Source organism: Myotis myotis, unplaced genomic scaffold, assembly GCF_014108235.1.
Source record: "Myotis myotis isolate mMyoMyo1 unplaced genomic scaffold, mMyoMyo1.p scaffold_m19_p_1, whole genome shotgun sequence".
NCBI classification, from domain to species: Eukaryota; Metazoa; Chordata; class Mammalia; order Chiroptera; family Vespertilionidae; genus Myotis; species Myotis myotis.
In genome coordinates, this window is record NW_023416313.1 from 57,942,665 (window position 1) to 57,969,795 (window position 27,131).

Below are 27,131 nucleotides of genomic sequence, written 5' to 3' on the forward strand. Positions count from 1 at the left end.
CTGCATCATCTCAGCCAGGTCTCTCACTAATTGGTTGGACTATAGACCTAACTGATTTAACAACTTTTCTCTTTCATTTTTAATAACAGTTGTAACACTTTATGATTTTACTTACAAGATCAGCTAACTGGAAATAGAAGGTTAAGTTTGGGTAATCTGACTTGTAGTATTATTACTAATGTTGAAATCACATAGGTAAAGATTGGTACCTTTTAATTAATGTGTTTCTATTTTCTTCTTTACAATAAAGGTTTTTTTGAAGATGATTGACTTTAAATAACAACAGCATTGTAGAATGGGAGTTATAATACATGTACAAGTAAAATGGATAGCAATGGCATAAAGGTTGGGAAGGGAGACATGGAAGAATACAATTATAGCTAAAAGCCAACAAAGGAGATAAAATGGAATCATAAGAATTACTATTATTCCAAAGATAGAAAAAGAATAAAAGGAAAAAATCAGTAGGGACAAATAAAAAATAGCAAAATGATAAACCCAGCTATATCAGTAATCACATTTAATATGAATGGCTTAAACATCCCAATGAAATGGCAGAACTTGTCAGATTAGATTAAAAATATCAAAACTCGAGTATGTGCAATCTTAGTTAAAAGTAAAAGGATGAAAACGACATACCATGTTAACACTATTTTTTTTAACTGTCTGTGTTAATATCAGACAAAGCAGATCTCAGGACAAAGAATATTACCAGGATGAAAAAAAAATATTTCAGTATGGCAACAGGGTCAATTCACCAAGAAGATGTAATAAATTCTAAATATTTGTTCCCTATAACAGAGCTTCAAAATGTACAATGAAATAAATGACTGTAAGGAGACATTTTAAAAATCATAAATGTAGTTGGAGATTTCAATATGTCTCTAAATAGTTGGCAGGAGAAGTAGAAAAACAATGTCATAAAAGACTTGAACAACACAATCAACTGACTTGATCTAACATTTATAGAACACTCCACCCAACAACAGCAGAATGCACTTTCTTTCCTAGTGCACTCGGAATATGTACCAAGATAGTTCATATTCTGAGCCATAAAACAAATTTTAATGCATTTAAATTTATGCCGAGACCGGTTTGGCTCAGTGGATGGAGCGTCGGCCTGCGGACTGAAGGGTCCCGGGTTCGATTCTGGTCAGGGGCATGTACCTGGGTTGCGGGCATATCCCCAGTGGGGGATGTGCAGGAGGCAGCTGGTCGATGTTTCTCTCTCATCGATGTTTCTAACTCTCTATCTCTCTCCCTTCCTCTCTGTAAAAAATCAATAAAATATATTAAAAAATAAAAATAAAAAAAAATAATTCAAGTCATTCAAAGCATCTCTGGGAAGTCCTCAAATATTTGAAAACTAAATACATGGCCTAAAGAGGAAATGAGAAAGTATATAGTTTGGGATACAAATGACAACATAATATAGCAATGTGGGGGATGCAAGTTCCTAAAGCAAGACTTAGGGTAAATCTTATAGCACTAAATGTCTCAAACCAATGACTTCAGTTTTTACCTAGAAAAAGAACCAAGTAGAAAGTAGTAGAATGGATAGAATAAAGATCAGAGGACAGCCCTGGCTGGTGTGGCTCAGTTGGTAGAGTGTCGTCCCGTGCATGGAAAGGTTGCCATTCAATTCCTGGTCAGGGCACATGCTCAGGTTGCAGGCTCAGTGCCCAGTGTGGGGTGTGCAGAAGGCAGCCGATTGATGTTTGTCTCTCACTCCCTCTCCCTTCTGCTTTCTCTAAAAATCAATTTAAAAAATCTTAATAAAAATAGATCAGAGGACAAATCAAATAGAAAACAACAACAACAAAACAAAGAAAATTAATGAAACCAAAAGTTGATTCTTTGAGAGGAGCAATTAAATGTATAAACCTCTAGCAAGACTGATCAGGAAAAAGAGAAGACACAAATTACCAATATCAGGAATGAGGAAGATGACATCACTACAGATTCTGGATTTATAAAAAGAATAATAAAGGACTATTAGAAATGATTTTATTTTTTAAAAAATATTTTTATTGATTTCAGAGAGGAAGGAAGGTGGATAGAGATAGAAACATCAATGATGAGAGACAATCATTGATTGCCTGCCTCCTGCACACTGTATTGGGGATCGATCCCAAAACCCAGGCATGTGCCCTGATCTCCAGTAGGGGGCGTGAAGGAGGCAGGCAATCAATGATTCTCTCATCATTGATGTTTCTAGCTCTCTCTCCCTCTCCCTACCTCTCTGAAATTGAAGATCTGGATTTTGAAGCAAGGCTACCTTAAGGCTGGAAATAGATTTAGGAATAATCTACCCTAAGGTGATTAGGTTAAGTCTTGGTGGCAGATGAATTCTCTTATAGAAGCTGTATATAAAGAACACTAGCTTTATGAGAATGGATGAAGTTTGTGTAACTAAAAATTAATTTTGACTTGAATTACATTGGTTAAAATTAAAGCAGATGATGTGATGTAATCAGAAATTCATAATTTAAAAAAATGTTTTTATTGATTTTAGAAAGAGAGGAAAGGAGAGGGAGAGAGAGAGAGACATCGTTGGCTGCCTCCTACATGCTCCATACTGGGGATTAAATCTGCAACCTGGGCATATGCCCTGACAAGAAATGGAACCAATGACCTCTTGGTGCATGGGTCGACGCTCAACCACTGAGCAACACTGGCTGGGCAGAAATTCATAATTTTGACCATTGAATTATAAAGGTATACGTTATTCCATTTTTTTCTAATCTGTAATCTATACTAATAAAAGCCTAGGTGGCCCTTGCACCCTCACGCGACACCCTCACATCATCACAAGATGGCCACCCCCATGTCATCATAAGATGGCCACCACGGGAGGGCAGTTGGGGGCGACCATGCTGGCAAGGGAGGGCAGTTGGGGGGGACCAGGCCTGCAGGGGAGGGCAGTTGGGGGCAATCAGGCCTCAGCAGGGGAGCAGTTAGGCATCAATCAGGCCAGCAGGGGAGCGGTTAGGGGGCAATCAGTCTGGCAGGCAGAAGCGGTTAGGGGCATTCAGGCAGGCAGGCGAGTGGTTAGGAGCCAGCAGTCCTGGATTGTGAGAGTGCTGTCGGACATCCCCTGAGGGGTCCAAGATTGGAGAGGGTGCAGGCCGGGCTGAGGGACACCCCCCCCCCCCCCGCACGAATTTCGTGCACCAGGCCTCTAGTCTATATAATAAAAACCTAAGTGACTGTTACGGCAGAACGACCAGAATGACTGGTCGCTATGATGAGCACTGACCATGAAGCAGCTACCCGCTGGGGGTCATGGCGCCACTCAGCCAGAAGCCAGGCTCACGGCTGGCGAGTGCAGCAGCAGTGGTGGGAGTCTCTCTCGCTTCTGCGGCAGCACTAAGGAATAGCGAGCCGAGTAGTAAGGAGCAGCGAGCAGGCAGGCGGTAAGGAGCGAGGGCTCCTGGACTGTGAGAGGGCGCAGGCCAGGCTGAGGAAACCCCCCTCCACAGTGCACAAATTTTGTGCACCGGCCTCTAGTACATTAATATTAATATGAATAAATATCCAAAGTCATTTTGTCATTATCTGTATATAAGCCAGAATTCCTTTATCTTCTCATGTGAAAGGGCTCCAGAACTTTTACATATTCGTCATTCTTATTTATGACAGTTGAATGGAGTGCTGTGTAATTAATTAAAATGAAAATTGTAGGTATAATAACTATACCTTTAGAAACACATCTTTATAGAGTTATTTGGATTGCCACAAAATAAGGGAGTAGCCCAAGCCACATGGTTTGAGATTGTTTATTAGTTCTTGTAAGTTGTCATTATTTAAATTAGAAGCAATAATCTAATTTAATTATCACAGTGAAATCATATGAAAATGGTATAATGAACAGTATTCAATATTAATATCTCTTGTGTAACTGCTTAGATATAAAATTAGGTATTTTAAAAATTGAATTGTAATAAAATATTTCAAAATGCAAGTTGGTAACACCAAAGTCATTTTTAGAATAGAATAGGTTGAGTAGAAATTTTGACTGTCTCCAAATATTAAGTTGAAACTATTCTTGCAATTACTGGAGTATGTCTAGACTTACTGTGCTTCATCTATCACTTGTGAAGTTATTTGGGTTTACTGTTCTTGTTTTCTGTGGAATCAGAGTTGATTTTATTCCACATTAATATGAAGGACACCTACACTTTATTTTACCACAATACAAATTTACTCAAAACATTTTAGATTTTGTAGATTTATAAGAAAGAACAAGAGGAGAAGACAGACACCACTTTAACCTTCAATAGTCAACTTCAAGTATTGCCGAGTAGATAGTGTTTATTGCCTTCTGCCTTCTAATATCTACAGTAGCTGGCTTCTTGTGTATCAGTTAGATCATGACTTCAGAAATATTGCCTGATCTTGGGAATACTAAATAGTGGAAAATCAGAAAAGTAGCAGGAAATTCTTTAATAGGCTGTCACTATTTGTCTTACATATGTTACTTCGGTGTGCAGTGAGTTTTGGTCAACCTTTCTGGACCATCTAACCTGACATCCCAAACAGAATATGATGAAAGGCACCTCAATGCAAATTGTTCTGTTGATTAAAAGGTAAAATGATAGGTTTGTAAAAAGCTTGAAGTCTAGAAAGACAATGATTAATTTACCCATTATGTTTCCAATCTTACAATTTCATTTTTATTTTATTTTATTTTATTTTATTTTTTTTACAATTTCATTTTTAATAGTTAAAAGCATTTTCCAGGAAACCTAAGAGTAGAAGTATAAGAGGATTTACTTTGTTATATTTTCTTCAAAATCTGTACTCTATTTATATTTGATTTCTATTGCTAGATAACAAGTTATCACAATGTTAGTAGCTTAAAATCACATAAATTTATTAACTTTTATTTCCCGTGGGTCAGATGTCCAGGAACGTGTTACGGGATCCTCGGGTTAGGGTTGTATTAGGCAGAAATCAAGGTGTTTGCCAGAGCAAAAATCTCATCTGAGCCTTACAGTCTTCTGGTTATTGGCAGGATTTAGTTCCTTGCAGCCATAGGTCTGAAGTTCCTATTTTCTTGCTGGCTGTCAGCTTGGGTATGCTCTCAGCTCATCAATGCTATTAGGTCAGTGATTTTCTAAAAATATGTTTTTATTGATTTCAGGGAGTACAGGAGAGGGAGAGAGAGATAGAAATATCAATGATGAGAGAAAATTATTGATTGGCTGCCACCTACATGCCCCCTACTGGGGATTGAGCCCACAACCTGGGCATATGCCTTGACCAGGAATTGAACCTTGACCTCCTGGTTCATAGGTCAAGCCACATCAGCAGGGCTGGGTCGGTGATTTTGAATCTCTCCAGTCAGCTGCAAAAGTCTTCTATAACATAACCTAATCAAGTGAGTGACTATTCCTTGATATTTATAGGTTCTACACACACAGGTCTGTTATACCACCAAGCAGGAATCTTGGGGGCCATCCCAGAATTTTGCCTACCACAATAATTGGCCATCAGTTATTCACACACCCCATACACATAAACAAAATATTCCTACAGTTTTCAGCGTTCTCATCCCATTAAAGCATCAGCTCAAAGTCCAAAATCTTACCTAAGTCATCTAAATTAGGTTTGTTTCATCTATCTGTGAATCTATAAAACTAAAGAGGCTGTCCAGCATCCCAACATGAAATGGTGGCATAGGCATGGGATAACTGTTTAAGACATCTGGTTCAAAAGGGGGAAGGGAAGATTTGAAAGTAAAAAGCGGAGTCATGCCCAGTTGGTGTGACTCGGGTTGAGCATCAACCCAGGAACCAAGAGGTCACTGGTTCGATTCCCGTCAGGTTGTGAGCGTGGCGGGGGGATGCGCAGGAGGCAGCCTTTCAATGATGTTTCTCTCATTGATGTTTCTATCTCTCTATCCCTCTCCCTTCCGCGCTCTCTCTCTCTCTCAAAAAAAAAAAAAAAAAGAGAGAGAGAGAGAGTCACCGGTCTATTTTGAAATCCAGGTTGGCAGACTCCAGCTGGAGTTTTTAATTAGAAATAATCCTTCATAACTCTCGACTCTGCCATCTGAGTCTTGGTTCTGCCTCTTGAACCCTTTTTCTTTTTTCAAGGAAGGTGGCACATGTTTGGTGATGAATAGTTTTATAAGCCTTCTTCTTGCCAGAAGAATTTGGGAGAGTTAAACAGCCTCTTTTATATTCTTTCTGTTTACTTTTAGCATAAGTTGGAAATGTTTATTCTGAAACAATTTCCTCAAGAACTCTGGGTTTTGCAGGGATTCACTGCCTTAGTCAAAAGCTACACCTACAGATTTTTTCAAGATAATACTTTTTCTGGTTCCTTTGTCTTTAACAGCTCTTTCCTCAATTTACCTCTCTCCCCTTGCATTTCACTATAAGAAGCAAGAGGAAACCAGGTTTCACCTTTAACACTTCACTTGGAAATCTCCTTAGCAATATATCCGGCTTTGTCACTTCCAACTTCTGTTTTCCATGCCACCATGCATTCAGCCACTATATAGCAAAGATTTCCCTTCACATTCTTTTTCTTTTTAAATATATTTTTATTGATTTCAGAGAAGAAGGGAGAGGGAGAGAGAGCTGGAAATATAAAAAAAAAAAAAAAAAAAAGGTCAATGATGAGAGAGAATCATTGATGGGCTGCTTCCTGCACACCACCTACTAGAGACCGAGCCCACAACCCGACCTAGAACCCTTCAATCTGCAGGCCAACACTATCCACTGAGTCAAACTGGCTAGGGCTCTCCCTTCACTTTCTAATGACATGTCCCTCACTTCCTCTCAGCCCTCACCAGCTGTGTGTGTCTCTATTGTGCTTCTTAAAACTTTTTCCAGCTTTTGCTTTCTATCTTTCCAAAGCCATTCTCACATTTTAAGTTACTGTTACAGTAGCATTCCACTTTAAGTTACCAAAATCTGTACTAGTTTTCGATTGCTGTGTGACAAATTACCACAAATTTACTGGTTTAAAGCAACACAAATTTATTATCTCACACTTCTTTTTCTTTTTTAAATCCTTATTGTTGAGATTTTTGCAGATGACCATCTTTTTTCTCCCCATTGCCTCCCTCCACCCAGGTCCCACCCCACCCTAGGCCTTTGCCACCCTATTGTCCATGTCCATGGGTAATGCATACATGCATATAAGATCTTTGTTTAATCTCTTCCCGCCCCCCCACCTCCCTTCATCTGAGAATCGTCAGTCTGTTCCATTTCCATGCTTCTGATTCTATTTTATTCACCAGTTTATTCTGTTCATTAGATTTCTTATTTGTTTATTTTGATTTTTAGATTGAATTGTTGATAGATATGTATTTGTTGCCATTTTGTTCATATTTTTTATCTTTTTCTTCTTCCTCTTCTTAAAGAATACCCTTCAATATTTCATATAATATTGGTTTGGTGGTGATGAACTCCTTTAGCTTTTTCTTGTCTGTGAAGCTCTTTATCTGACCATTAATTCTAAATGATAGCTTTGCTGGGTAATCTTGATTGTAGGTCCTTGCTATTCATCACTTCTGGCCTGCATAGTTTCTGTTGAGAAATCAGCCGACAGTTGTATGGGCACTCCCTTGAAGGTAACTAACTGCTTTTCTCGTATTGCTTTTAAGATTCTCTTTGTCTTTAGCCCTTGGCATTTTAATTATGATGTGTCTTGGTGTGGTCCTCTTTGGGGTCCTCTTGTTTGGAGTTCTCTGTGCCTCCTGGACTTGTAAGTCTATTTCTTTCACCAGGTAGGGGAAGTTTTCTGTCATTATTTCTTCAAATGGGCTTTCAGTATCTTGCTCTCTCTCTTCTTCTGGCACCCCCATAATGCAAATGTTGGTACACTTGAAGTTGTCACAGAGGTTTCTTACACTATCTTCATATTTTTGGATTCTTTTTTCTTTTTGCTCTTCTGGTTGAGTGTTTTTTGCTTCCTTATATTTCAAATTGTTGATTTAATTCTCGGGATCCTCTAGTCCAGTGGTTCTCAACCTTCTGGCCCTTTAAATACAGTTCCTCATGTTGTGACCCAACCATAAAATTATTTTCGTTGCTACTTCATAACTGTAATGTTGCTACTGTTATGAATCATAATGTAAATATCTGATATGCAGGATGGTCTTAGGCGACCCCAGTGAAAGGGTCGTTCGACTGCCAAAGGGGTCGCGACCCACAGGTTGAGAACCGCTGCTAGTCCAACCATGTCAAACTCATAGTCTAACATGGGCCTCATAAACAAGGCATATGGCCCACGAGTTTGACATGCTTGCTGTAGTCCAGTGATGGCAAACCTTTTGAGCTCGGTGTGTCAGCATTTTGAAAAACCATAACTTAACTCTGGTGCCGTGTCACATATAGAAATTTTTTGATATTTGCAACCATAGTAAAACAAAGATTTATATTTTTGATATTTATTTTATATATTTAAATGCCATTTAACAAAGAAAAATCAACCAAAAAAATGAGTTTGCGTGTCACCTCTGACACACGTGTCATAGGTTCACCATCACTGCTGTAGTCTGTTGTTGAATCCCTGTATATTCTTTATTTCAATCAGTGTATGCTTAATTTCTGACTGGTCCTTTTCTGTTTTTTTGTTGTTAACATTCTCACTAATATCCTTGAAAATCTAAGTCCCTTGGAGGTTTCTAGGAGATTCTTGAGTAACCTTATAACTGTGATTTTGAACTCTATATCCAGTAGTTTGCTTGCTTCCATTTCTTTCATTTGTGACATGTTTCTTTGTCTCCACATTTTGGCTAATTCCATATGTTTGTTTCTATGTATTGGGTAGAGCTGCTATGTCTCCTTGAGTTGATAGAGTGGCCTTGTGTAGTAGGTGTCCTATAGGGCCCAGTGCCTTAGCCTCCCCAATCACCTGAGATGGACACTCTAGGTGCACCCCTTTGTGGGCTGTGTGCACAGTCTTATTGTAGTTGAGATTTTATTGCTATTGGTGTCACTGGAAGGAATTGACCTCCAGGCCAATGGGCTGTGAGGACCAGCTGTGACTACAGTGGGAGAGCTGCTGTGCAGGAGATAACCATATTGAGTAGGACTTACTTCAGTGGGGCTTTGGTTCTCAAGGCATGTGCCCCTTGAGTGTGTCACTTATGGATGTGTAGAGTTGTTATCTGGTATGGTCTGACACTGACCACTGGTACACTGGCTCTTGGTTCTCCAGGGAGGTGCAAAGTCAGCCACTGCCTGGGGCCACCCAGCAGGAGCTACAGAGAGATCTGCAGTTTCCTACTCTTTGTATTGGGTTTGAAAGTGCCCAGACGAGACCTGATTGTGAAGCAAGGCAGTCTGTATTGCTGGTGCCAGGTTTTGGGCCTTTTATTGATAGCTTTGGGTCTCCCTGACCCAGCTGCAGCTTGTTGAGAGATTTTAACCTGAGCATGGACAGGCTATTCATATGTAAAAGCTGCTTCAGGTAGCTTGGGTTGGGCTGCAAATTGGATGAGGTGGGGTATCAGGGAATCACCAGGGTGGAGCAAACAGAAATGACTGCCAGCCAGCACTGTAACTGGGAAGGTCCCAGCATAGGAACAATGATCCCTGTGAGCACCTCCATCTGGGAGAAAGCCACCCCCGAGTTCCTGCCCCGATGCCGGACAATCCAGTTCATCCTCATATTTGTCAGTATCCCCCAGAGCCTTGTTGCCGGGGTCCAACCCCAGCAGGTCCAGGGGTCCCCAAAGGTGTGGATGGAGTCGGCGAAGAAGGAAGGACACGGAGACAGCATTCAGTTGATCAGCAGCCTAGCCAGGATCTCTAGCCAGGATCTCCAGCCAAGTTCTGGTCTGGATCTCCAGAGAGGTTCTGCTTCGGATCTCTAGCCAGGTTCTGTGTCCATGTTCTCTTGCTAGGTTCTCCAGGTTCTCCAGCCAGGTTCTGTAGCCATGTTCCCTCGCTAGGTTCTCCAGCCAGGTTCTGTCCAGGTTCTCCAGCCAGGTTCAGTTACCAGGTTCTAGTCAGGTGTCTTGCCAATTTCTGTAGTCAGGTTCAGTCCAGATCTTTTGCCATGTTCTCTCCCTAGGTTCTGTCTCTAGGTTCTGAGGCCAGTTTCTGTCCAGGATCTTTTGCCATATTCTCTCCAGCGAAGTTCTTCTGTCTCTAGAGAATGTTCTGTGTAGGTTCTGTGCCTAGGTTCTGTCTCTCTTGGTTCTGTCTTCTTACATCTGTATTTATACCAGTTGATTCCAATCCTATCAATCTCAATTACAAAGGTTAGGGCGTTTCTTATCTTCATTCCAGGGAGTAAAGATTATGTAGCTTAAGCATGATTGTTCATAGTTAAAGTGATTAATTACCCACCTGGCACTTAGTTAAGAGGTTTTATTCCCTTCCTAACTTCAGGGGAAAATCCCTACCTGGGGAAACAACCTTTCTCAGAGAGGAGACCTTGGTTAAAACACATAGTGCCAAGAAGGTGAGCAAACATATTAAGAACAGTATGCCATATATGCCAGGTCCTTTGAAACAGCAAGGATGGACCGGCTCCCGGCACCTTGTCCGGCACTGGAGCTCAGAGGAAGGGGGTCCTTGTAAGCTCAGTTTGTGGTGCCCGCCTTTTAAGAGGAGCAGCTGGGTCTCCAGCAGCCTCTGTGTCACTGAGCCCCAATCTGCATTGGTTTTTACAGCATGTAGTTCTTATTGCCTGTAGGGACTTCTTTTCCCAGCTCTGGGACCCTGGGCTGGGTGTCTCGTGTGGGGCTGGGACCCCTTGCTCCTCTGGGAGGCCTCCCCAGAGGCAGTCTCCCTCCTGGTTAAAAAAGTGGCACACATGGTTGCCGGACCAGCTCCTTCTGCACTTCCGCACCTCCTACCAGTCTCTGTGTGCTTTCTTCTGTACTTCTCTAGTTGTGGGACTTCCATTCAGCCGCTTTCTGGTGGTTCTGGATGATGGTGGTTCTGTATTTTAATTGTAATTTTGATGTGGTTGTGGGAGGCAGCGAGTACAGGCATTTGCCTATGCCACCATCTTGGTCTCTTCTATCTCACACTTCTTTTTGCTCAGGAGACTGGGTTCAGATTAGATGGTTCTGCTTTTCAGGATCTCACCAGACTGAACTCAAGGTATCATCTGTGACTGATATTATCTGAGCCAAGCTCATTGGTTGTTGGTAGAATTCAGTCTCTTGTGGTTGTAGGACCATTTTCTTTCTGATTGTTGGCTGGGATACACTGTCCGCTCCTAGGGGCCACCCTCAGGTCCTTGCCATGTGTCCTTCTACTTAGGTGACATGGAAGGAATCTTGAGAGCAATCTCAGAATTATGTCTGCCACCCTAATTTGTTTACTATAATACGAAGGACAAATATGAATTTTTTTTTTTACGTAGTCTTTTGTGCTTTATACATATTTGTTTCCTTTAATGCATGTCCACTTTGAGATATTTTAAGAGTCTAGATTTCTTGAGGAAGACCAGCAAGTTTCCTAATATTAATCTTAAGAAAAATCAGTGGATGTAGAGGAGGGGTTGCTATAGAAAGACAATTCTCAAAACCGAAATTCTACCATCACATTGTTTTGTAGGTACCTCTCAGTCAGGGAGGAGAAATACAGCAAATGTGAAATTTGGAATTTTGCTTTATTTCTCAGTTTAATGATACAAAGAGGGACTGAAGAATTCCAGAGTTTTTCTCTTCTGGTTTTTTGAAACTGTCCTTTGAAAGCAGGGAGCAAGCATATATGATTTCTATTGAGATAAGTGGTTGACATGAGCCAGAGACCCAGAAAGGCAATTTAGACTTGTGATTGTTTTAGTTTCTTTTCTCTCACTGGGAAAGTACAATGGAAAAGTTGACAAATATGCATGGCTCCAACTTCAATAAAAATATTTAGACACATTCTGTTTTCTACCTTGAGCAACATCCAATTAAAACACTGAGTTTTCTTTTTTTTCTCCTTAAAATTCCAATTCTTTATTAGTCTTTCCTAACTATATTAAGCAATAATGTTGTTGTTGTTTTTCTTTACTACCTGTTCTATACCTACCCTTAATGGAAAGAAATAGCAATGTATTTATTTTATTAGAGAAATTAGCTTTAGTCTTTTAGAGCTCTAATTATTGCTGCTTTTATGCCGGGAGCCGGTCCATGCTTGCTGTTTCAAGGGACCTGGCATATATGGCATACTGTTCTTAATATGTTTGCACACCTTCTTGGCACTATGTGTTTTAACCAAAGTCTCCGAGAAAGGTTGTTTCCCCAGGTAGGGATTTTCCCCTGAAGTTAGGGAGGGAATAAAACCTCTTAACTAAGTGCCAGGCGGGTAATTAATCACTTTAACTACGAACAATCATGCTTAAGCTACATAATCTTTACTCCCTGGAATGGAGATAAGAAACGCCCTAACCTTTGTAATAGAGATTGATAGGATTGAATCAACTGGTATAAATACAGATGTAACAAGACAGCAAGACTCAGAACTTAGAACACAGAACTGAGAGACAGAACCTAGGCACAGAACCTACACAGAACATTCTCTAGAGACAGAAGAACTTCGCTGGAGAGAACATGGCAAAAGATCCTGGACAGAAACTTGCCTCAGAACCTAGAGACAGAACCTAGCAAGAGAACATGGCAAAAGATCCTGCACTGAACCTGACTACAGAAATTGGCAAGAGAACCTGATTAGAACCTGGTAACTGAACCTGGCTGGAGAACCTAGCAAGAGAACATGGACACAGAACCTGGCTGGAGATCCCAGGCAGAACTTCGCTGGAGATCCTAACCAGAACCTCTCTGGAGATCCAGACCAGAACTTGGCTGGAGATCCTGGCTGGAGATCCTGGCGAGGCTGCTGATCAACTGAACGCTGTCTCCGTGTCATTCCTTCTTCGCCGACTCCATCCACACCTTTGGGGACCCCTGGACCTGCTGGGGTTGGACCCCAGCACTTTTAGTGCTTTTATTATTGCTACTTTGTATATCTGTCTTTTTGTTGATCATTCTGAATCAAAGTTAACAGGTAGAAATAACTTCACATTATTTAAATTGTCCAGGAATTATTGTAGTTATCATTTTATCTTTAAATGCTTTTAGGAAATTAGAAATTGAAAGAAAAACAAGAGATTGCTATCTTGAGTAATGGATTTTTAAAAAATGATGTGTCATCAATGCACAAATTCTAACTTTATAAACATAAGTTACATGGCATCTTAGATATGCTTTGACTTGTTTGTCAAAGGAGAGAAGATCTTAGACTTTAGCCATGGATTTTGGTTTCTTGAGTTTTACAGAATTTTTTTTAATGGAGAAGTTAACTTTTAGAAAACAAATTAAAAAACAATTAAAACAAACAAAACCTATGTATTACTTGTGGGACTTGGTTCCTTCTGACAATTAAAAAAAATCCAGGCATGTTCATGGGACAAAGAAAAGGAGTGCTTTATCTGGCTATTGTCTGTTTTGGTTTTTATTTTCTCTTTTTAACAGTTTTATTGGGACATAGTTGACATAAACTGTACATATTTAAAGTGTACAACGTAATACATTTTGCCATATGTGTGCACTGTGAAACCATTATCACAATTAAGATAATGAACATATTCATCATCCATATTTTTTTATGCATCAATAATAGTGGTTTCTTTTGTTTGTTTTATTGTTTGGTATCCATTATGGGAATATACTAAAATCTATCCATTCACTTGTTGATAGACATTTTGTATGTTTCTAGTTTCTGGCTGTTACAAATAAAGCTGCTATGAACATTTGTGTATAAGTCTTTATGGCTATGTGCTTTACTTTCTTTTGGGCAATACCTTGAAGTCGAAACCCTAGCTCATATTATAGGCTTATATTTAACTTTTAAGGAACTCTTTAAACATTTTACCAGAGAGTATCATTTTACATTCCAACTAGCAATGTATGAGAGTTTTAGGTCCTCCACCTCCTTGCCAACACTTCGTATGGTCAGTCTTTTTCATTTTAGCTATTCTAATAGCAATATAGTTGTGTGTCTCATTATTTTAATTTTCATTTATTTTTTTAAATATATTTTTAATGATTTCAGAGAGGACGTGAGAGGGAGAGAGAGATAGAAACATCAGTGATGAGAGAGAATCATCGATTGGCTACCTCCTGCACGCCCCTTACTGGGGATCGCGCCCGTAACCTGGGCATGTGCCCTTGACTGGAATTGAACCCAGGATCCTTCAGTTCACAGGCCTCAGGCTCTATACACTGAGCCAAACTGGCTAGGGCAAATATCTCATTTTATTAATTAACAGTATTTAATTTGGAATTACAAGGCTAACCTGTTATGCTAACTGACCTTATTCTCTTAAACATTATAAACAGCTAAAATACCAAATATGTAGAGATTCTTTAACTTTAAAAAATACTAAAATGTGTGTTTGCTTCTAGTAAACGTTTATAAACTTCATTGTGAATCATCCTGAGTAAAAGATGCTTACGATTTGGGGGTTTCTTTCTGCTCAGTAAGAAATCCTTAGCCAGGGTGGTGAGTGGATCTTTGCCCAAAGTTAGTGGCCACATAAGAGCTCTATTTTATAGTAGCTTTCTTCTTGAAACAGTGTACTTTTATGGCCCTATTTTCACAGAATCAATTTAAATTTTCCTAATTCATTAGTTTATTTCTGGACAGATTGTTATATCACTTGATTAGATTTAGTTAATCTGTTTACTATTTCATTCTGTTAAAATCACTTCTGTGCTAACTATGAGTGCCACAAATCCTTCAGGATTAAAATGGCATCTGTTAGAATCCCTTTGTGGCTTTGTCTAACTGTGGGCACAGTTTTAAGGTCATGACATTAATACCTCTGTTCATAAAAAACATAACAATGGTTCTGGTTATGTAATATAAATATTTTTTTTCTTATTTGAAAGTCTTTCCAAATACTGTCTAGTTATCATGCAGCCCACAACTTTCAAGGAAACAAAAATGAATGATATGGTTATGTTTATTGTAAAGCAGGACCATTTTGATAGTAAAATATGACAGTCATTTATCTGTACCCTAAGTTACTTATTACTGTATCTAAAGGAAGCAATGGAAATAATGGACTTAAAAATTGTCTTTAAGTTATATTTTTCTTCACTTTATGTTCATCCCTTTCCCATTTCTGCATTTCTCTCATTCCTTTGTCTTCTCTTTTATTTGGCACTAATGATCTAGAGAGTTATAATAAAGGTAAATAAAAATAGCGGAGAGATGATAATGGTAGGCAATTGCCAAGGATAGTGATTTATAAGGTATAGTTTTGTTTGATTTTTAGAAAGCTGTGCTAGCATTACATTAAATCTTGAGATTAAGTGATCACAGGATGTGGCAGTTTTTTAAAAATTTTAAACATATTTTCTAGCATAGCTATAAATTAAAAATATCAAATCTAAAGCATACAATGAAGTAAAGTTAGCCTCTTCAATAAAAGGTGTTGGGAAAGTTGGACAGGTACGTGCAAAAATATGAAACTACACCATCAACTTATACAATACACAAAAATAAACTAAAAAATGGATAAAAGACTTAAATGTAAGTTGTGAAACCATAAAAAATCCTAGAAGCAAAATCTCAGACATCTCAGGTAGCAATGTTTGCCAATAAATTACTCAGGGCAAGAGCAACAGGAGAAAATAAACAAATGGGACTACATCAAAATAAAAAACTTCACAGCAAAAGTAACCATCAACAAAATGAGAATGGAGCCTACTGTATGGGAGAACATTTGCTAATGATATATCTGATAAAGGGTTAATATCCAAAATATATAAGGAACTCACACAACTTAACAAAAGGAAGACAAACAATCCAATGGAAAAGTGGACAAAGTACCTAAATAGATACGTCTTCAAAGTGGGCATACAGATAGCCAAGAGATATATGAAAAAATTCCTCTCTGAAATAAATTTAAACACACACACACACACACACACACACACACAAAGAAGAAGGGAGAGAGAGATAGAAACATTAATGATGAGAGAGAATCATTGATTGGCTGCCTCTTCATGCTCCATACTGGGAATTGAGTCCCCAACCTAGGCATGTACCCTGACTGGGAATTGAACCGTGACCTCCTGGTTCATAGGTCGATGCTCAACCACTGAGCCACGCCAGCCAGGCTCCCTTCCTTTCTGAAATCAATAAAAATATATTTTAAAAAATAGATGAGTGGATGAAAAAGCTGTGATACAGTGACACCATGGAATACTATGCAGCAGTAAAAAAAGATCTCTTACCCTTTGAGACAGCATGGAGGGGTCTGGAGAGTATTATGCTAAGTAAAATAAGCCAGTCAGAGAAAGACAAGTATCACATGATCTTGCTCATATGTGGAATCTAATGAACAAAATAAACTGATGAACAAAATAGATCCAGAGACATAGAAGCATGGAATAGACTGATGAAAGGCAGGGGTGGGGTGGGGTGGGGTGGGGAGAGATTAACCAAAGAATTTGTATCCATACTAGAGGCCTGGTGCGTGGATTTGTGCATTGGTGGGGTCCCTCGGCCTGGCCTGCACCCTCTCGCAATCCAGGACCCCTCAGGGGATGTTGGACTGCCAGTTTTGGCCTGATTCCTGCAGGCCAGGCCAAGGGACCCCACCGGTGCACAAATCTGTGCACTGGGCCTCTACTATGCATATAAGATCTTTGGTTAATCTCTTCCTACCCTTCCCCCTTCATTAGAGGCCTGGTGCATGAAAATTCATGCACACGGGGGCTCCCTCAGCCCAGCCTGTGCCCTCTCACAATCTGGGATCCTTGGGGGATGCCCACCTGCTGGCTTAGGCCTGCTCCCCAAGAACAGATGTGCCCTCTCCCTCTACACCGCCCCCCCCCCCCCACACACACACACTCTAGGGACCAAGCACTCCAATGTGTCCCATTGAGCTTCTTTCACTGGCTTGATGTGAAAAAATGACACTTTTTCCACACCCCTCCTGCTTTGGAGAAGTATGAAAACCAGCACAACTCTTTTCAAAGAGATCCTTTGGCAATTTTCTCTCTACTCTTCATGCCTGTGTGTTGGCTTTAGAGCTATCTAACTGGTTCTCGGACATATCACTGTGGAAATTTATAACAGAATAGTCTTTTTTCACAAGTTATATTACTACTGATTGCTAATAGTATCTGGATGCCTCTATTAAAAAAATTCCAATTTAATATACTGTTTTATTTAGAAGACAACTCAGAATATCTCTTAGGAATCAGTTTCTGTTTTTCCCTTTAATAAGTTGAATTTAAACATTTTTCCTTTTTTATCATATGATAAAGTACATGAAAAGCCTAGGGAGAAAAAAAAGCAAAAAAAAAAAGCCTAGGGAATTTTTGGTGGTTTAATCTGAATAAATAATCATACTTCTTATACAGGCTAAATAAAAACTATTTTGGCTTTTTAAAGTAGTATCGTCTCCTCCTTCCCTTTTTTTAATCCTCACCTGAGGATATGTTTTTTTATTATTATTATTTATTTTATTTTATTTTTTTTAGAGAGAGAGAGGTAAAACATCAATGTAGGAGAGAAGCATTGATCAGTTGCCTCCCATATGTGCCCCAACCTGGGAATCGAACCCAAAACCTAGGAATGTGCCCTAAACAGGAATCGAACCTGCAACTTTTTGGTGTACAGGACAACACTCCAACCAACCGAGCCACCTGGCCAGGGTTTATATCTTCCCTTTGAACTACCACATTGTACATTTAAGTAGATACCCCTCAAGGCAGACCCTAAGCATAAAATGCTATAGGACACATTTGAAACGGAAAGTAACAGGACAAGGCTGGCCTCATTTTGTTGCTGGAGTTGCTTTTTTCATTCTGAGTTAAACTATCATAAATGTAAATTAAAAGAAGCTATTAGCTTTTCCTGTTAGCCTTTTATAGGTTAATTTTAAAATTTAACAAAAGACATATTACAGAAAATAAGTATTTAATGTTTTTCACTCCCTTTAGCTTCATAGCTTCTTTTCCCAACCCATCTGCTTCTGCCTACCATAATATATACATTGCCATTGTGCTTGAATTGGTTTGGTCTGGGTAGAAATTTTAGTAATCACTGTAAAGTGCAATTTTCTTTTCAAGAAGTATCAATTCAGGAAAATCTATATAGGAAGTTTTGACTAGCTGCATTTTTCCTTCCAAAAGGAAAATAGGATTATTGAGACCCAAGGAAACCTTAAATGGTATCAATAGATCACCTACTTAATTGAATGCCACTGAAAAAATTGACCCTACAAAAATGTTATCACAAAGGCACCTTTCCAAATTTTTATAGAGTCTTAGATTATGAAGATGCTTATAGGAATAACCTCTTTCCTTGTCATAGTCCCCAGAGGATTATTATTATTATTATTCCTACGTCACAAATGGGAAACAGGTTTAAAGGTGAAATTATTTTCCCAAGGGCAAATGGTAAGTTGGCAGTGTAGGTGAGGAAGAAACTTTACTCTTTACAGTTCTATTAGTCTAATAATTAAATTTACATGAGACAGATTAACAAGAGAAAATAAACGAATTTAATTACATATGTATGTATGGGAACCTCACGTACATGGGAGAGTCAGATACCCCACAAACACAAGAGGTTCAGAGACAGAAAGTTAAAGGAGGTATAATATGGCATTCTGAACTAAGGGTGAGGTAAGGCAACTTGGGGCTGCCGAGGGGAAGAAGGTCATTTAAGGATGAAAAGTAGAGCAGATGTTCAGTAATTAGATGTTTTCCAAGTCCTCGAGATAGGGGGGGGGGGGGGGGGGAAGTAATCTCTAGTAATAACTCCTTTAATGGGCAAGGCCCCAAATTTAAATTCTTTGAGGAGAGATTTAAGTTTCTCACAAGCCTGCAGGGTCTCAATTTGCCATCAACTCAAAATAATTCACATGCTAAAGTGGCACACTTTGGGGAGGCCTGTTCTGAACTTCCTCAGCAGCAAAGCTGGGTCTAGAAATAGTTGAGTCCATTCAGTGTACGATTTATAGTTCTAGTATACTAGAGACCCGGTGCTCGGATTCATGCGCCACTGGGGTCTCTCGGCCTGGCCTACGGGGATGGGGCTGAAACCCACCTGGTGCACGGATTCATCCAGGGTGTGTCGGGCCTGTCTCGCCCAGTCCCGATGGGGGCTGATGGGGCAATCAGGGCTGATAGGGGTCTGTTGGATGGGGAGGGACCATGGGAGGTTGGCTGGCTGGGGAGGGACCAGGGAGAGAGCTCCAGGGCGTGTCCGGCCCATCTTGCCCAGTCCTGATAGGCCAGACCCTAGCAGCAAACTAACCTACTGGTCAAAGCGTCTGCCCCCTGGTGGTCAGTGTGCCTCGTAGTGACTGGTCTAACAGTTGAATAAACGGACAGACACTTAGCATATTAGCTTTTGTTATATAGGATTATAGTGTATATGTTGGAGATACAGAAATCAATCAATGAATGGAAGACAGATACTCCATCTTATTCACAACTTCTCCCAGTATGTCTATAGGGTCTCCTGTCTACTCCTCCTGCTCATTTTACCTGGATGGGTAGGGTGAAACTTGGAACTGTAATCTGAAAGGTCTTCAGTTCAGTCTGGCTGGTTTGGTTTAATCATCTGCACGTTGGCCTCCTGGGACCCTGCCTCTCTCTGTCTTCTCCCACGAAATAGTCGTCACCATTATTCTCTAGTTCTGTCTCTGAGGTTGACGCTATTGTACTAGGGCAAGTAATTGTTTTGATTTTTTTCCCCTCCTTCAATACCTTTACCCTCTATGAGTTTAACTGTAGGATTATATTTAGATTGAAAGCCATATTGAAAAATTAGGTAGACAGGGACCTTATAGATGAGAACTTTCACTCCTGCAAGTGCAGTAAACTTGATGTGTAGACCATCTGTTACCTTTGTTTCCTAGGTAATATGCACGTGTCGCTAGCTGAGGCCCTGGAGGTTCGGGGTGGACCCCTTCAGGAGGAAGAAATATGGGCTGTATTAAATCAAAGTGCTGAAAGTCTTCAAGAATTATTCAGGAAAGGTAGGTCTTCTTTTTCTTTTCTTAATTTTGAATATTGGGTAGCTGAAAATTGATAAAGGGGCAGAGTGTAGAAGAATACTTTCCTTACCTCTCTTAGGGCTAAAAAAGCTCAGATTTTTTTTTACCTTTATTTGAACATCTTTGATGTGCCTGATACTGTGCTAGGGACTAAAATATAATGATGATCAAAATAAAAAAAAATGTTCTCTGTAGGGAGTTTATAGTCCAGTGTGGAAAACAACTATTAATAAAATATTTATAATAAACAAATGTAAAAAATTCAACCATGACAAGGCTACATAGGAGAGGATCCAGGGATTCTATGAGAACTCATAGTAGGAGAATTTGACGTGGTCATGGGAAAGAAAAGAAAGGCCTCCCTGCATATATCAAGCTAAGACCTGAAAGGAAAGGAGAGGTTTACCAGGTTAAGGAGGTTAAGGAGGAGGGGAAAACATTCCTGGCAGAGAGAATAATATGTTTATCCCTGTAACTCTAAATTGGAATAATGTATACTGAATAACTTACTTGGTGCTTCCCTGTGGAGGTAGTCACCTGCTCCAAATGGTCATGTGGCATTTTGGAGCCGGAAAAATGAAGGAGTCACCCATTGGTTGACCAAAAACATTTGATATCATGCTGAAAAGTTCCATGTGAAGCTTTTACACCATATCAACAACACCTGTTTAGAACAGAAGGTAAAGAATCAAACTTCATCTTTGATTGGAATGAATTAATCAGGCACAATAAACAAACATAGATGAGGTTATAATTCTGCAAGTTTGGTCCCTGGATGAGTAGCATTGGCATCACCTTGCGAACGTATTAGAAATGCAAATACTTAGGCCTACTGTAGACCTAACTGAATAAGAAATTCCTGGGGGTACAGGCCAGCAGCTTGTGTTTTAACAAGTTTTTAAGGATATTCTGATGCATTTTATGTTTGAATTACTTACTAACGGCATGGGGACCTTTTTGGAAGTTGTAGGGGTGACCATTGATTGAGTACAGATTGGGGACAGATGGTAAAGTTTGTCATCATTCTTGATTTGCTGTTATTTTCCCATCCAGGGACTGGAACTTAAACAAAACAGTGTTAGCTCCCACCCAATTCTGCTGTAACTGGATGTTTGATTAGAATTAGGATAAATCTAAAGAAAAGTAATTCCTTTTATTTAATGCCACTTACCTAAAATCCAGCTATTTTAATAGACCTTGTAGCTTTGTTTGCTTTATTTTAGTTTTTTTCAGAAAATTTGAAAGGATAGGCAGGCACTCTAGACTATAAAACAGGTAGCCATGCTCCAAAGGTGTTGTTGAAGAAAGGGTATGTTGGTGGCATTACTCAGTTAATTAACAATAGTCAGTTAATATTTAAGAAACATTGAGTTGTGAGGTATTGCATGGAAGATCCTGATAAGAAGTTACTGTTGCCCTTAAGGGATTTATTCAAATCAGATGCATATGAAACAGAGTGCCAAATGAGTGATAGAGACAATAAGAATTACAGATGTTCCTTCAGAGGAGGGAGAGATAATACCTTTTTATTATACTAATGGCAGGATCACTGCCCTAGCCATGACTCAAGGAATAGAAGCATCTTGCATACTCTTGAGTACTCTTTCTTTCAAATTTCATAATTTAATAGAGATTGAGTGTCTGATTGTAAAGTACTTGTCATTATTGCATAACATATTGGCACGTTACAATAAAGAGACTTACTGGATGTGTTATAAAATTAATTGTAAGGCAGCTATGTCCTAAACACTGTCCATGGGAGTTGGTTACCATAGGCCTTCAGTCCAGTTCACAGAATAGCATCAGTAATATAGACAAATTGAATTTGGATTCCTTGGCCATCTGGAGATTACCAACTATTAGGACTGCCAGTTGGAAATTTCTATTTTGGAGGAAAATTTTGCTTATGTGATTGAGTTTCTCTGAAATCTAGGATTTTTTATTTCTTGTATTTGATAGCACACTGTCATTTTTTGTCACAAGTATTTTTTTTTCCCTTACTGACCTGAAATAAAATACAGGTTTCCCCTTCTATATGAAAGCAGAGCATTCCTATGAAAATTCAGCTTTTGTTAAGCTGAAATATGTAAATCAAAGAAGCTAGTGCCATTAATTTGTATGGAAAAAATTTTTAGTGTTTCCAGATCTCCCAATAACCTACCAAATCATGCCAAATATGTTTAATTACATCTAGTTTTATGTTAACACCTTTACAAGTTCTCTTAGGCTTTTCTGATTACCTTAGAACACACTTTTATAACGGATATACAAGGTAAATGGAGATAAAGCACAGATGCTCACAGATACAGTTCAAAGCCGTGAGAGCTTGATGCTGAGTGTGGTTCCCAGGTGTTATAGAACAGAGAGTTCATCCACACGGCACTGACAGCCAAACACCAAAAATGGAGAATTGCAGTGGAGGCGCCATCCAGGAGACCAGCAAACTGGTGCTCCAAAGCCCGAACTCCCCACGACCGGGTAGCTTACAGAGTATATAGGGCAAAATCGCAAGACACTGTGGGTTAGGGCTTCGGGGTCATGCTGGGAACTGATTGGTTAGAGGTGAGGAAGAGTAATCATTTATTTCTATCTTGAGGACAGTTTTGAGATCTGTTCCCTTGTTCCTCCATCCAGTCTCATGGGAGAGTAGCCAGGGCCGGGGGGCCCTTCCACCTTAGGACTCAGGCACTGATACATAACAGCTCAACATGTTATCTTTAGCTGGCCAGAGGTCTAGACCTTGTGACCAATATTAGTCAGATCCTGGCTGCTATCTTCTGCTGCCCCCAGAGTTGCTGATTATCCAGGGAAAAGACTATGTCTCTGAGAGATAGAGAGAGAGAGATGATTTCTGAAGCTAGGATTTAAAGCTAAATTTAATCAACATCGTAAGGACCCTCAGGTTCACTGGGAAGAGCTTGGCAGTACCACTCTCACTGCCCAGGTGCCCTGCCTCTGTAATGGCTCTCTGCAAGACAAATGCCGAGTGCTGTATTTTCACCTTTTTTGGTAAAAGCTAAAATCCTCTTTGGATTTCTTTCAGTTAGCAAAGACAGGTATTAATATAGATCTTTAATAAAAGCCAAGTGGAGTAAAACAGACTTTCAAAAAGCGGGGATACATATATTAGTTTGCTTATTTTGTGTTTCTGTAGTAAACACCTTTATGAATAATGACTAGTATTGTTAGTGAAATAAAAGCAGATGAAATACAATGGTCTCTAAGAATTTTTGTTTTTCTAAAATTTGTTTTCTTCTCTTTTCTGTATCTAGTTTTGGTTCTTAGAAATGGCTTTTTCTTCCTTTTTGTTTTTGTGGTATTTTTTTGTTTGTTTGTTTTTTTGTTAATTCTCATCCAAAGATATTTTTCCATTGATTTTTAGAGAGTGGAAGAGAGAGGGAAAGACATAGAGAAACATTTATGTGAGAAACAACGATTGGTTGCCTCTTGCACAAGCCCTGACCAGGGCCCGGACTGGGGAGGAGCCTGCAACCAAGGTATATGACCTTGACAGGAATCCAACTTGGGACCCTTTGGTCCGCCGGCTGATGCTCTATCCACTGAGCAAAACCAGCTAGGGCCCTTCCTACCTTTTTTAACCTGTATGTTCCTGTGTGTTTTTCAGTATTTAAGTGAAAGTTGACATTCCTATTAATAAAAGGCTGGTACTAAGCATTTCTACTGTAGGGTTATTGAACACAGGTCAGGGTAATTATTTCTTCATCTTTTTGAGTCTCCTTGCAATTTTAGCCTTTAAAAAACACACACATACAAACTTGTGGTTAATATTTAAAAAATAACCATTGCTAAGCATGACTTTGTTGGAAAACACCATATTCATATGAATTTCTCTTCAGAGGAGGAAAGGTAAAACTTTTTTCAAATGTATAATTCTAAACATTTATTTGATAGTTTTGATAATAATTGGTTTTCCTGTGTTAGATGTAAGTTTCTTCGTTTTGTCTTGTATTTATTAAAATTTGCAATCTGTGTGATTACTTTTTAGAATTGTTTGAGATTTGGTTGTGGTCTTGCACATGGTCTAATTTTGTAAATAATGTGGGAATTTGGAAAGTACTTTCTGTGCCTAGGGTATAATTTAAGCTTCTTCATGCATATGCTTTGAAAATTTGTCTAGGTTTTTATTGCTTTGTATACTTGATCTACCAAATCTTTCGGGATAGTTAAAATCTTCCACTATATGATGTTTTTGTCTGTCTTGCTGTCATCATGTGTTTTCATGAAATTTTATGTAATATGTATAATGGCTAATTTAAATAGATTGGATATTTTATTGATTTAAATTAAGCCTTTCTTTTCTTTTTACTCTTCACCTTAAATTCTACCTAGTCTACTCTTAACATTGCCACCTGTGCTTCCTATTCTTTGTCATTTACCTAGAAGATCTTTCCTTCTTCATGTTCATCTTATCTGTGTTGAAACTTAGGTATTTCTTATAAATAGTAGGTAGCTGGATTTCACTATTTTTGGCCAGCTAAGGCCAATTAAATTGAAAATTAAATGTGGACATTGAAGTAAAAATTCTGGAGAAATTTTATTAAGGGTCCTCCCTTCCTAATTATATGCTTCTTATTCCATTTTGTTAACAGATTGGAAAGCATAGCTTATTAACTGATTGAAAAACATAGACATTTAAGATTTTAGCTTTTACATCATGGATAAACTCATGCAGTAGCTTAGTGGTCCTAGATAATAAAAAGCAATGTCATTCTCATACACATTCTAGGATATTATTGCTGCCTTGGAAAAATTAGCTTACAATTATATTAGTTGCCCAAACAGTGATTTTTTTTAAAAAAAAAGTGATGAAATGATTGCTCTTTGCAAAAAATTGATCATTTGAATCTGTGGAATTTTAAGGTATAAAGTAGTTGATTGGTTGTTGTGAAAATTGCCTCTTCGCAACTAATGAGAGGGAAAGACCCAGTCTCCCTGGCTTAGGCAAGGACAGAAATCCCATGTAAATTCCTTTTATTATGCCTGTAATCATTTCTGGTTCCCTGTTTAACAAAAAAAATAATAAATTCATGAAATTTGTAAATTAAACAGTTTAAAAGATAACAAAGCATTCTGATAAAGAGAAGTACTAAAAACAAACAAGTAAAGTTAATGTAACTCTGCATAAACAAATTCAGAGTTACCAGCAAGTGTCCTGGGAAAATTGAGGAGATCATGTCACATTTCTTATTGTTTTTGGAAAACAAATTTGGATAGGATTACAGAGAGCAGGGTATATAGAATCCTTTGGCTGTATTTCATTATAAATGCTTTTTATACTCATGAGTGAAAACTACAAGTTACTACAGATAACTAGGACAGATATTAAATAAATAACTCTGCTCTTCACTCATTAAGAAGTGTTTAAAAATTAGAATTTTTAGGTACCTATTTAAACAAATAGTCTTACTAGAGAATGACCTGTTATTTTTATCAGCTGAATTACATGAAATATTAAGTGCTTCCTGTTTTTATTTTATAAAATTGCTTTCATTGAATAATACTTTCAGGGAAATATCTTTGCTATCAAAAGGGAAATAAACATGTAAGAACTATATAAACTCAGAGCCACACATACACATATATTTTTATTTATGAAATTAAACTATTTGAACTAGAAAGACCTTCATCCATTTCACCTGACTAATAATTTTTAGAAATAAAGAAACAAGGCCTAGTTTACATAACTTATAAGAATTAATATTTGCACAGTAAAAACGATACAACTATTTTAAAGTAAGCTTTAAGAGCAGTACCTATTTAGACATGTAAAGTCACTTTATTTACACATTAAAATAAAGTATTAAAATTGATAGCTCTTCTATGAGCATTGCAACAGTATATTTAGAAAAATGTCTGTGACAAAAGTGACATCACTTTATATTATACAGATATTAAAAGAATAATAAGAAAAACTATTAATAAAATTGTTGGAAATTTTAATAATTTACATAAAATGGACACCTGAAAAGACACAAACTACCAAATAAAAAAGCTCACTCACAAAAAAACAGACAACCCGAATTGCCTTTACCTATTAAGATGATTGCATATATAGTTTAAAATGTCCCATGAAGAAAATTCTAGGCCCATATTGCTTCACTAGGGAAATTTAAAAATTCAAAGAAGAAAAAGTAATTCTATATCAAATACTTGAAGAGGATAGAAAATTAGAAAATACTTCTCCATTAATTCTATGAAGTTAGCATTACTATAATATCAAAACCAGACAAATACATTAGGGAAAGTAAAACTATAGACCAATATACCTTATGAACACTAATGCAAAAAGTCTTAACAAAATTTTAACAAATTGATTCCAACAATATATAAAAGTGATAATACATCATGATCAAGTAGATCCTAGGTATACAAGATTGGTTTAACATTCACAAATCAATCAGTATAATTCACTATATTTTAAAACTAAATAGAAGCAAAACCATATGATCATCTCAGTAGATGTAGAAAACACAATAAGATGCAACATCAGTTCCTCATTTAAAAAAACACACACACCTGTCAATAAAAAAGAACTACCTCGTCTGGCCATCGTAGCTCAGTGGTTGAGCATTGACCTATGAACTAGGCCGATCATGGTTTGTTTCCCGGTCAGGGCACATGCCTGGGTTGTGGGCTCGATCCCCAGTAGGGGGCATACAGGAGGCAGCAGATCAATGATTCTCTCTCATCATGGATGTTTCTATCTCTCTCTCCCTCTCCCTTCCTCTCTGAAATCAATAAAAATATATTTTAAAAAATAATAATAAAAGAAATCTACTTCCAGGAGCAACATGTGGAAATGAGGACCTCTCCCCACCAGTATTTTTTTTTTTTTTAGAGAAAAAAGAAGGGAGAGGGATAGAGAGATAGAAATATCGATGAGAGAGAAACATCAACATCAATCAGCTGCCTCCTGCACGTCCCCAACTGGGAATCTAGCCCTCAACCCGGGCATGTGCACTGACCCGCAATCCAACTGGTGACCTCTTGGTTCATGGGTCAATGCTTAACCACGGGGCCACACTGGCCAGGCAAGTTTTGGATCTTGAGTTGTGTCTAGTCAGTGACTGGTTTCTGAAAAACCGTCTCCTGCTGTCCAAGCTGTAGCACAGGCT

The 27,131-nt window shown here is 38.5% G+C and overlaps 1 protein-coding gene across 29 annotated transcripts in view; it reads left to right on the forward strand.

Annotated features, from left to right (window-relative positions):
* The window catches only part of PTPN13 (protein tyrosine phosphatase non-receptor type 13), a 212,291-nt gene that overhangs the window by 24,945 nt on the left and 160,215 nt on the right, over window positions 1–27,131 (forward strand). For 28 of the 29 annotated variants that reach the window (XR_004972633.1, XR_004972635.1, XR_004972634.1 and 25 more), the window contains one exon: window positions 19,858–19,977. Coding sequence is in view for 25 of the 29 variants with exons in the window: in XM_036338751.1 (XP_036194644.1) it covers window positions 19,858–19,977 (120 nt within the window). In the remaining 4 variants the exon portion in view is untranslated. Of the gene's footprint in view, window positions 1–19,856; window positions 19,978–20,528; window positions 20,676–27,131 lie in introns of those variants that run through there. The other variant, XM_036338889.1, reaches the window with a different exon arrangement.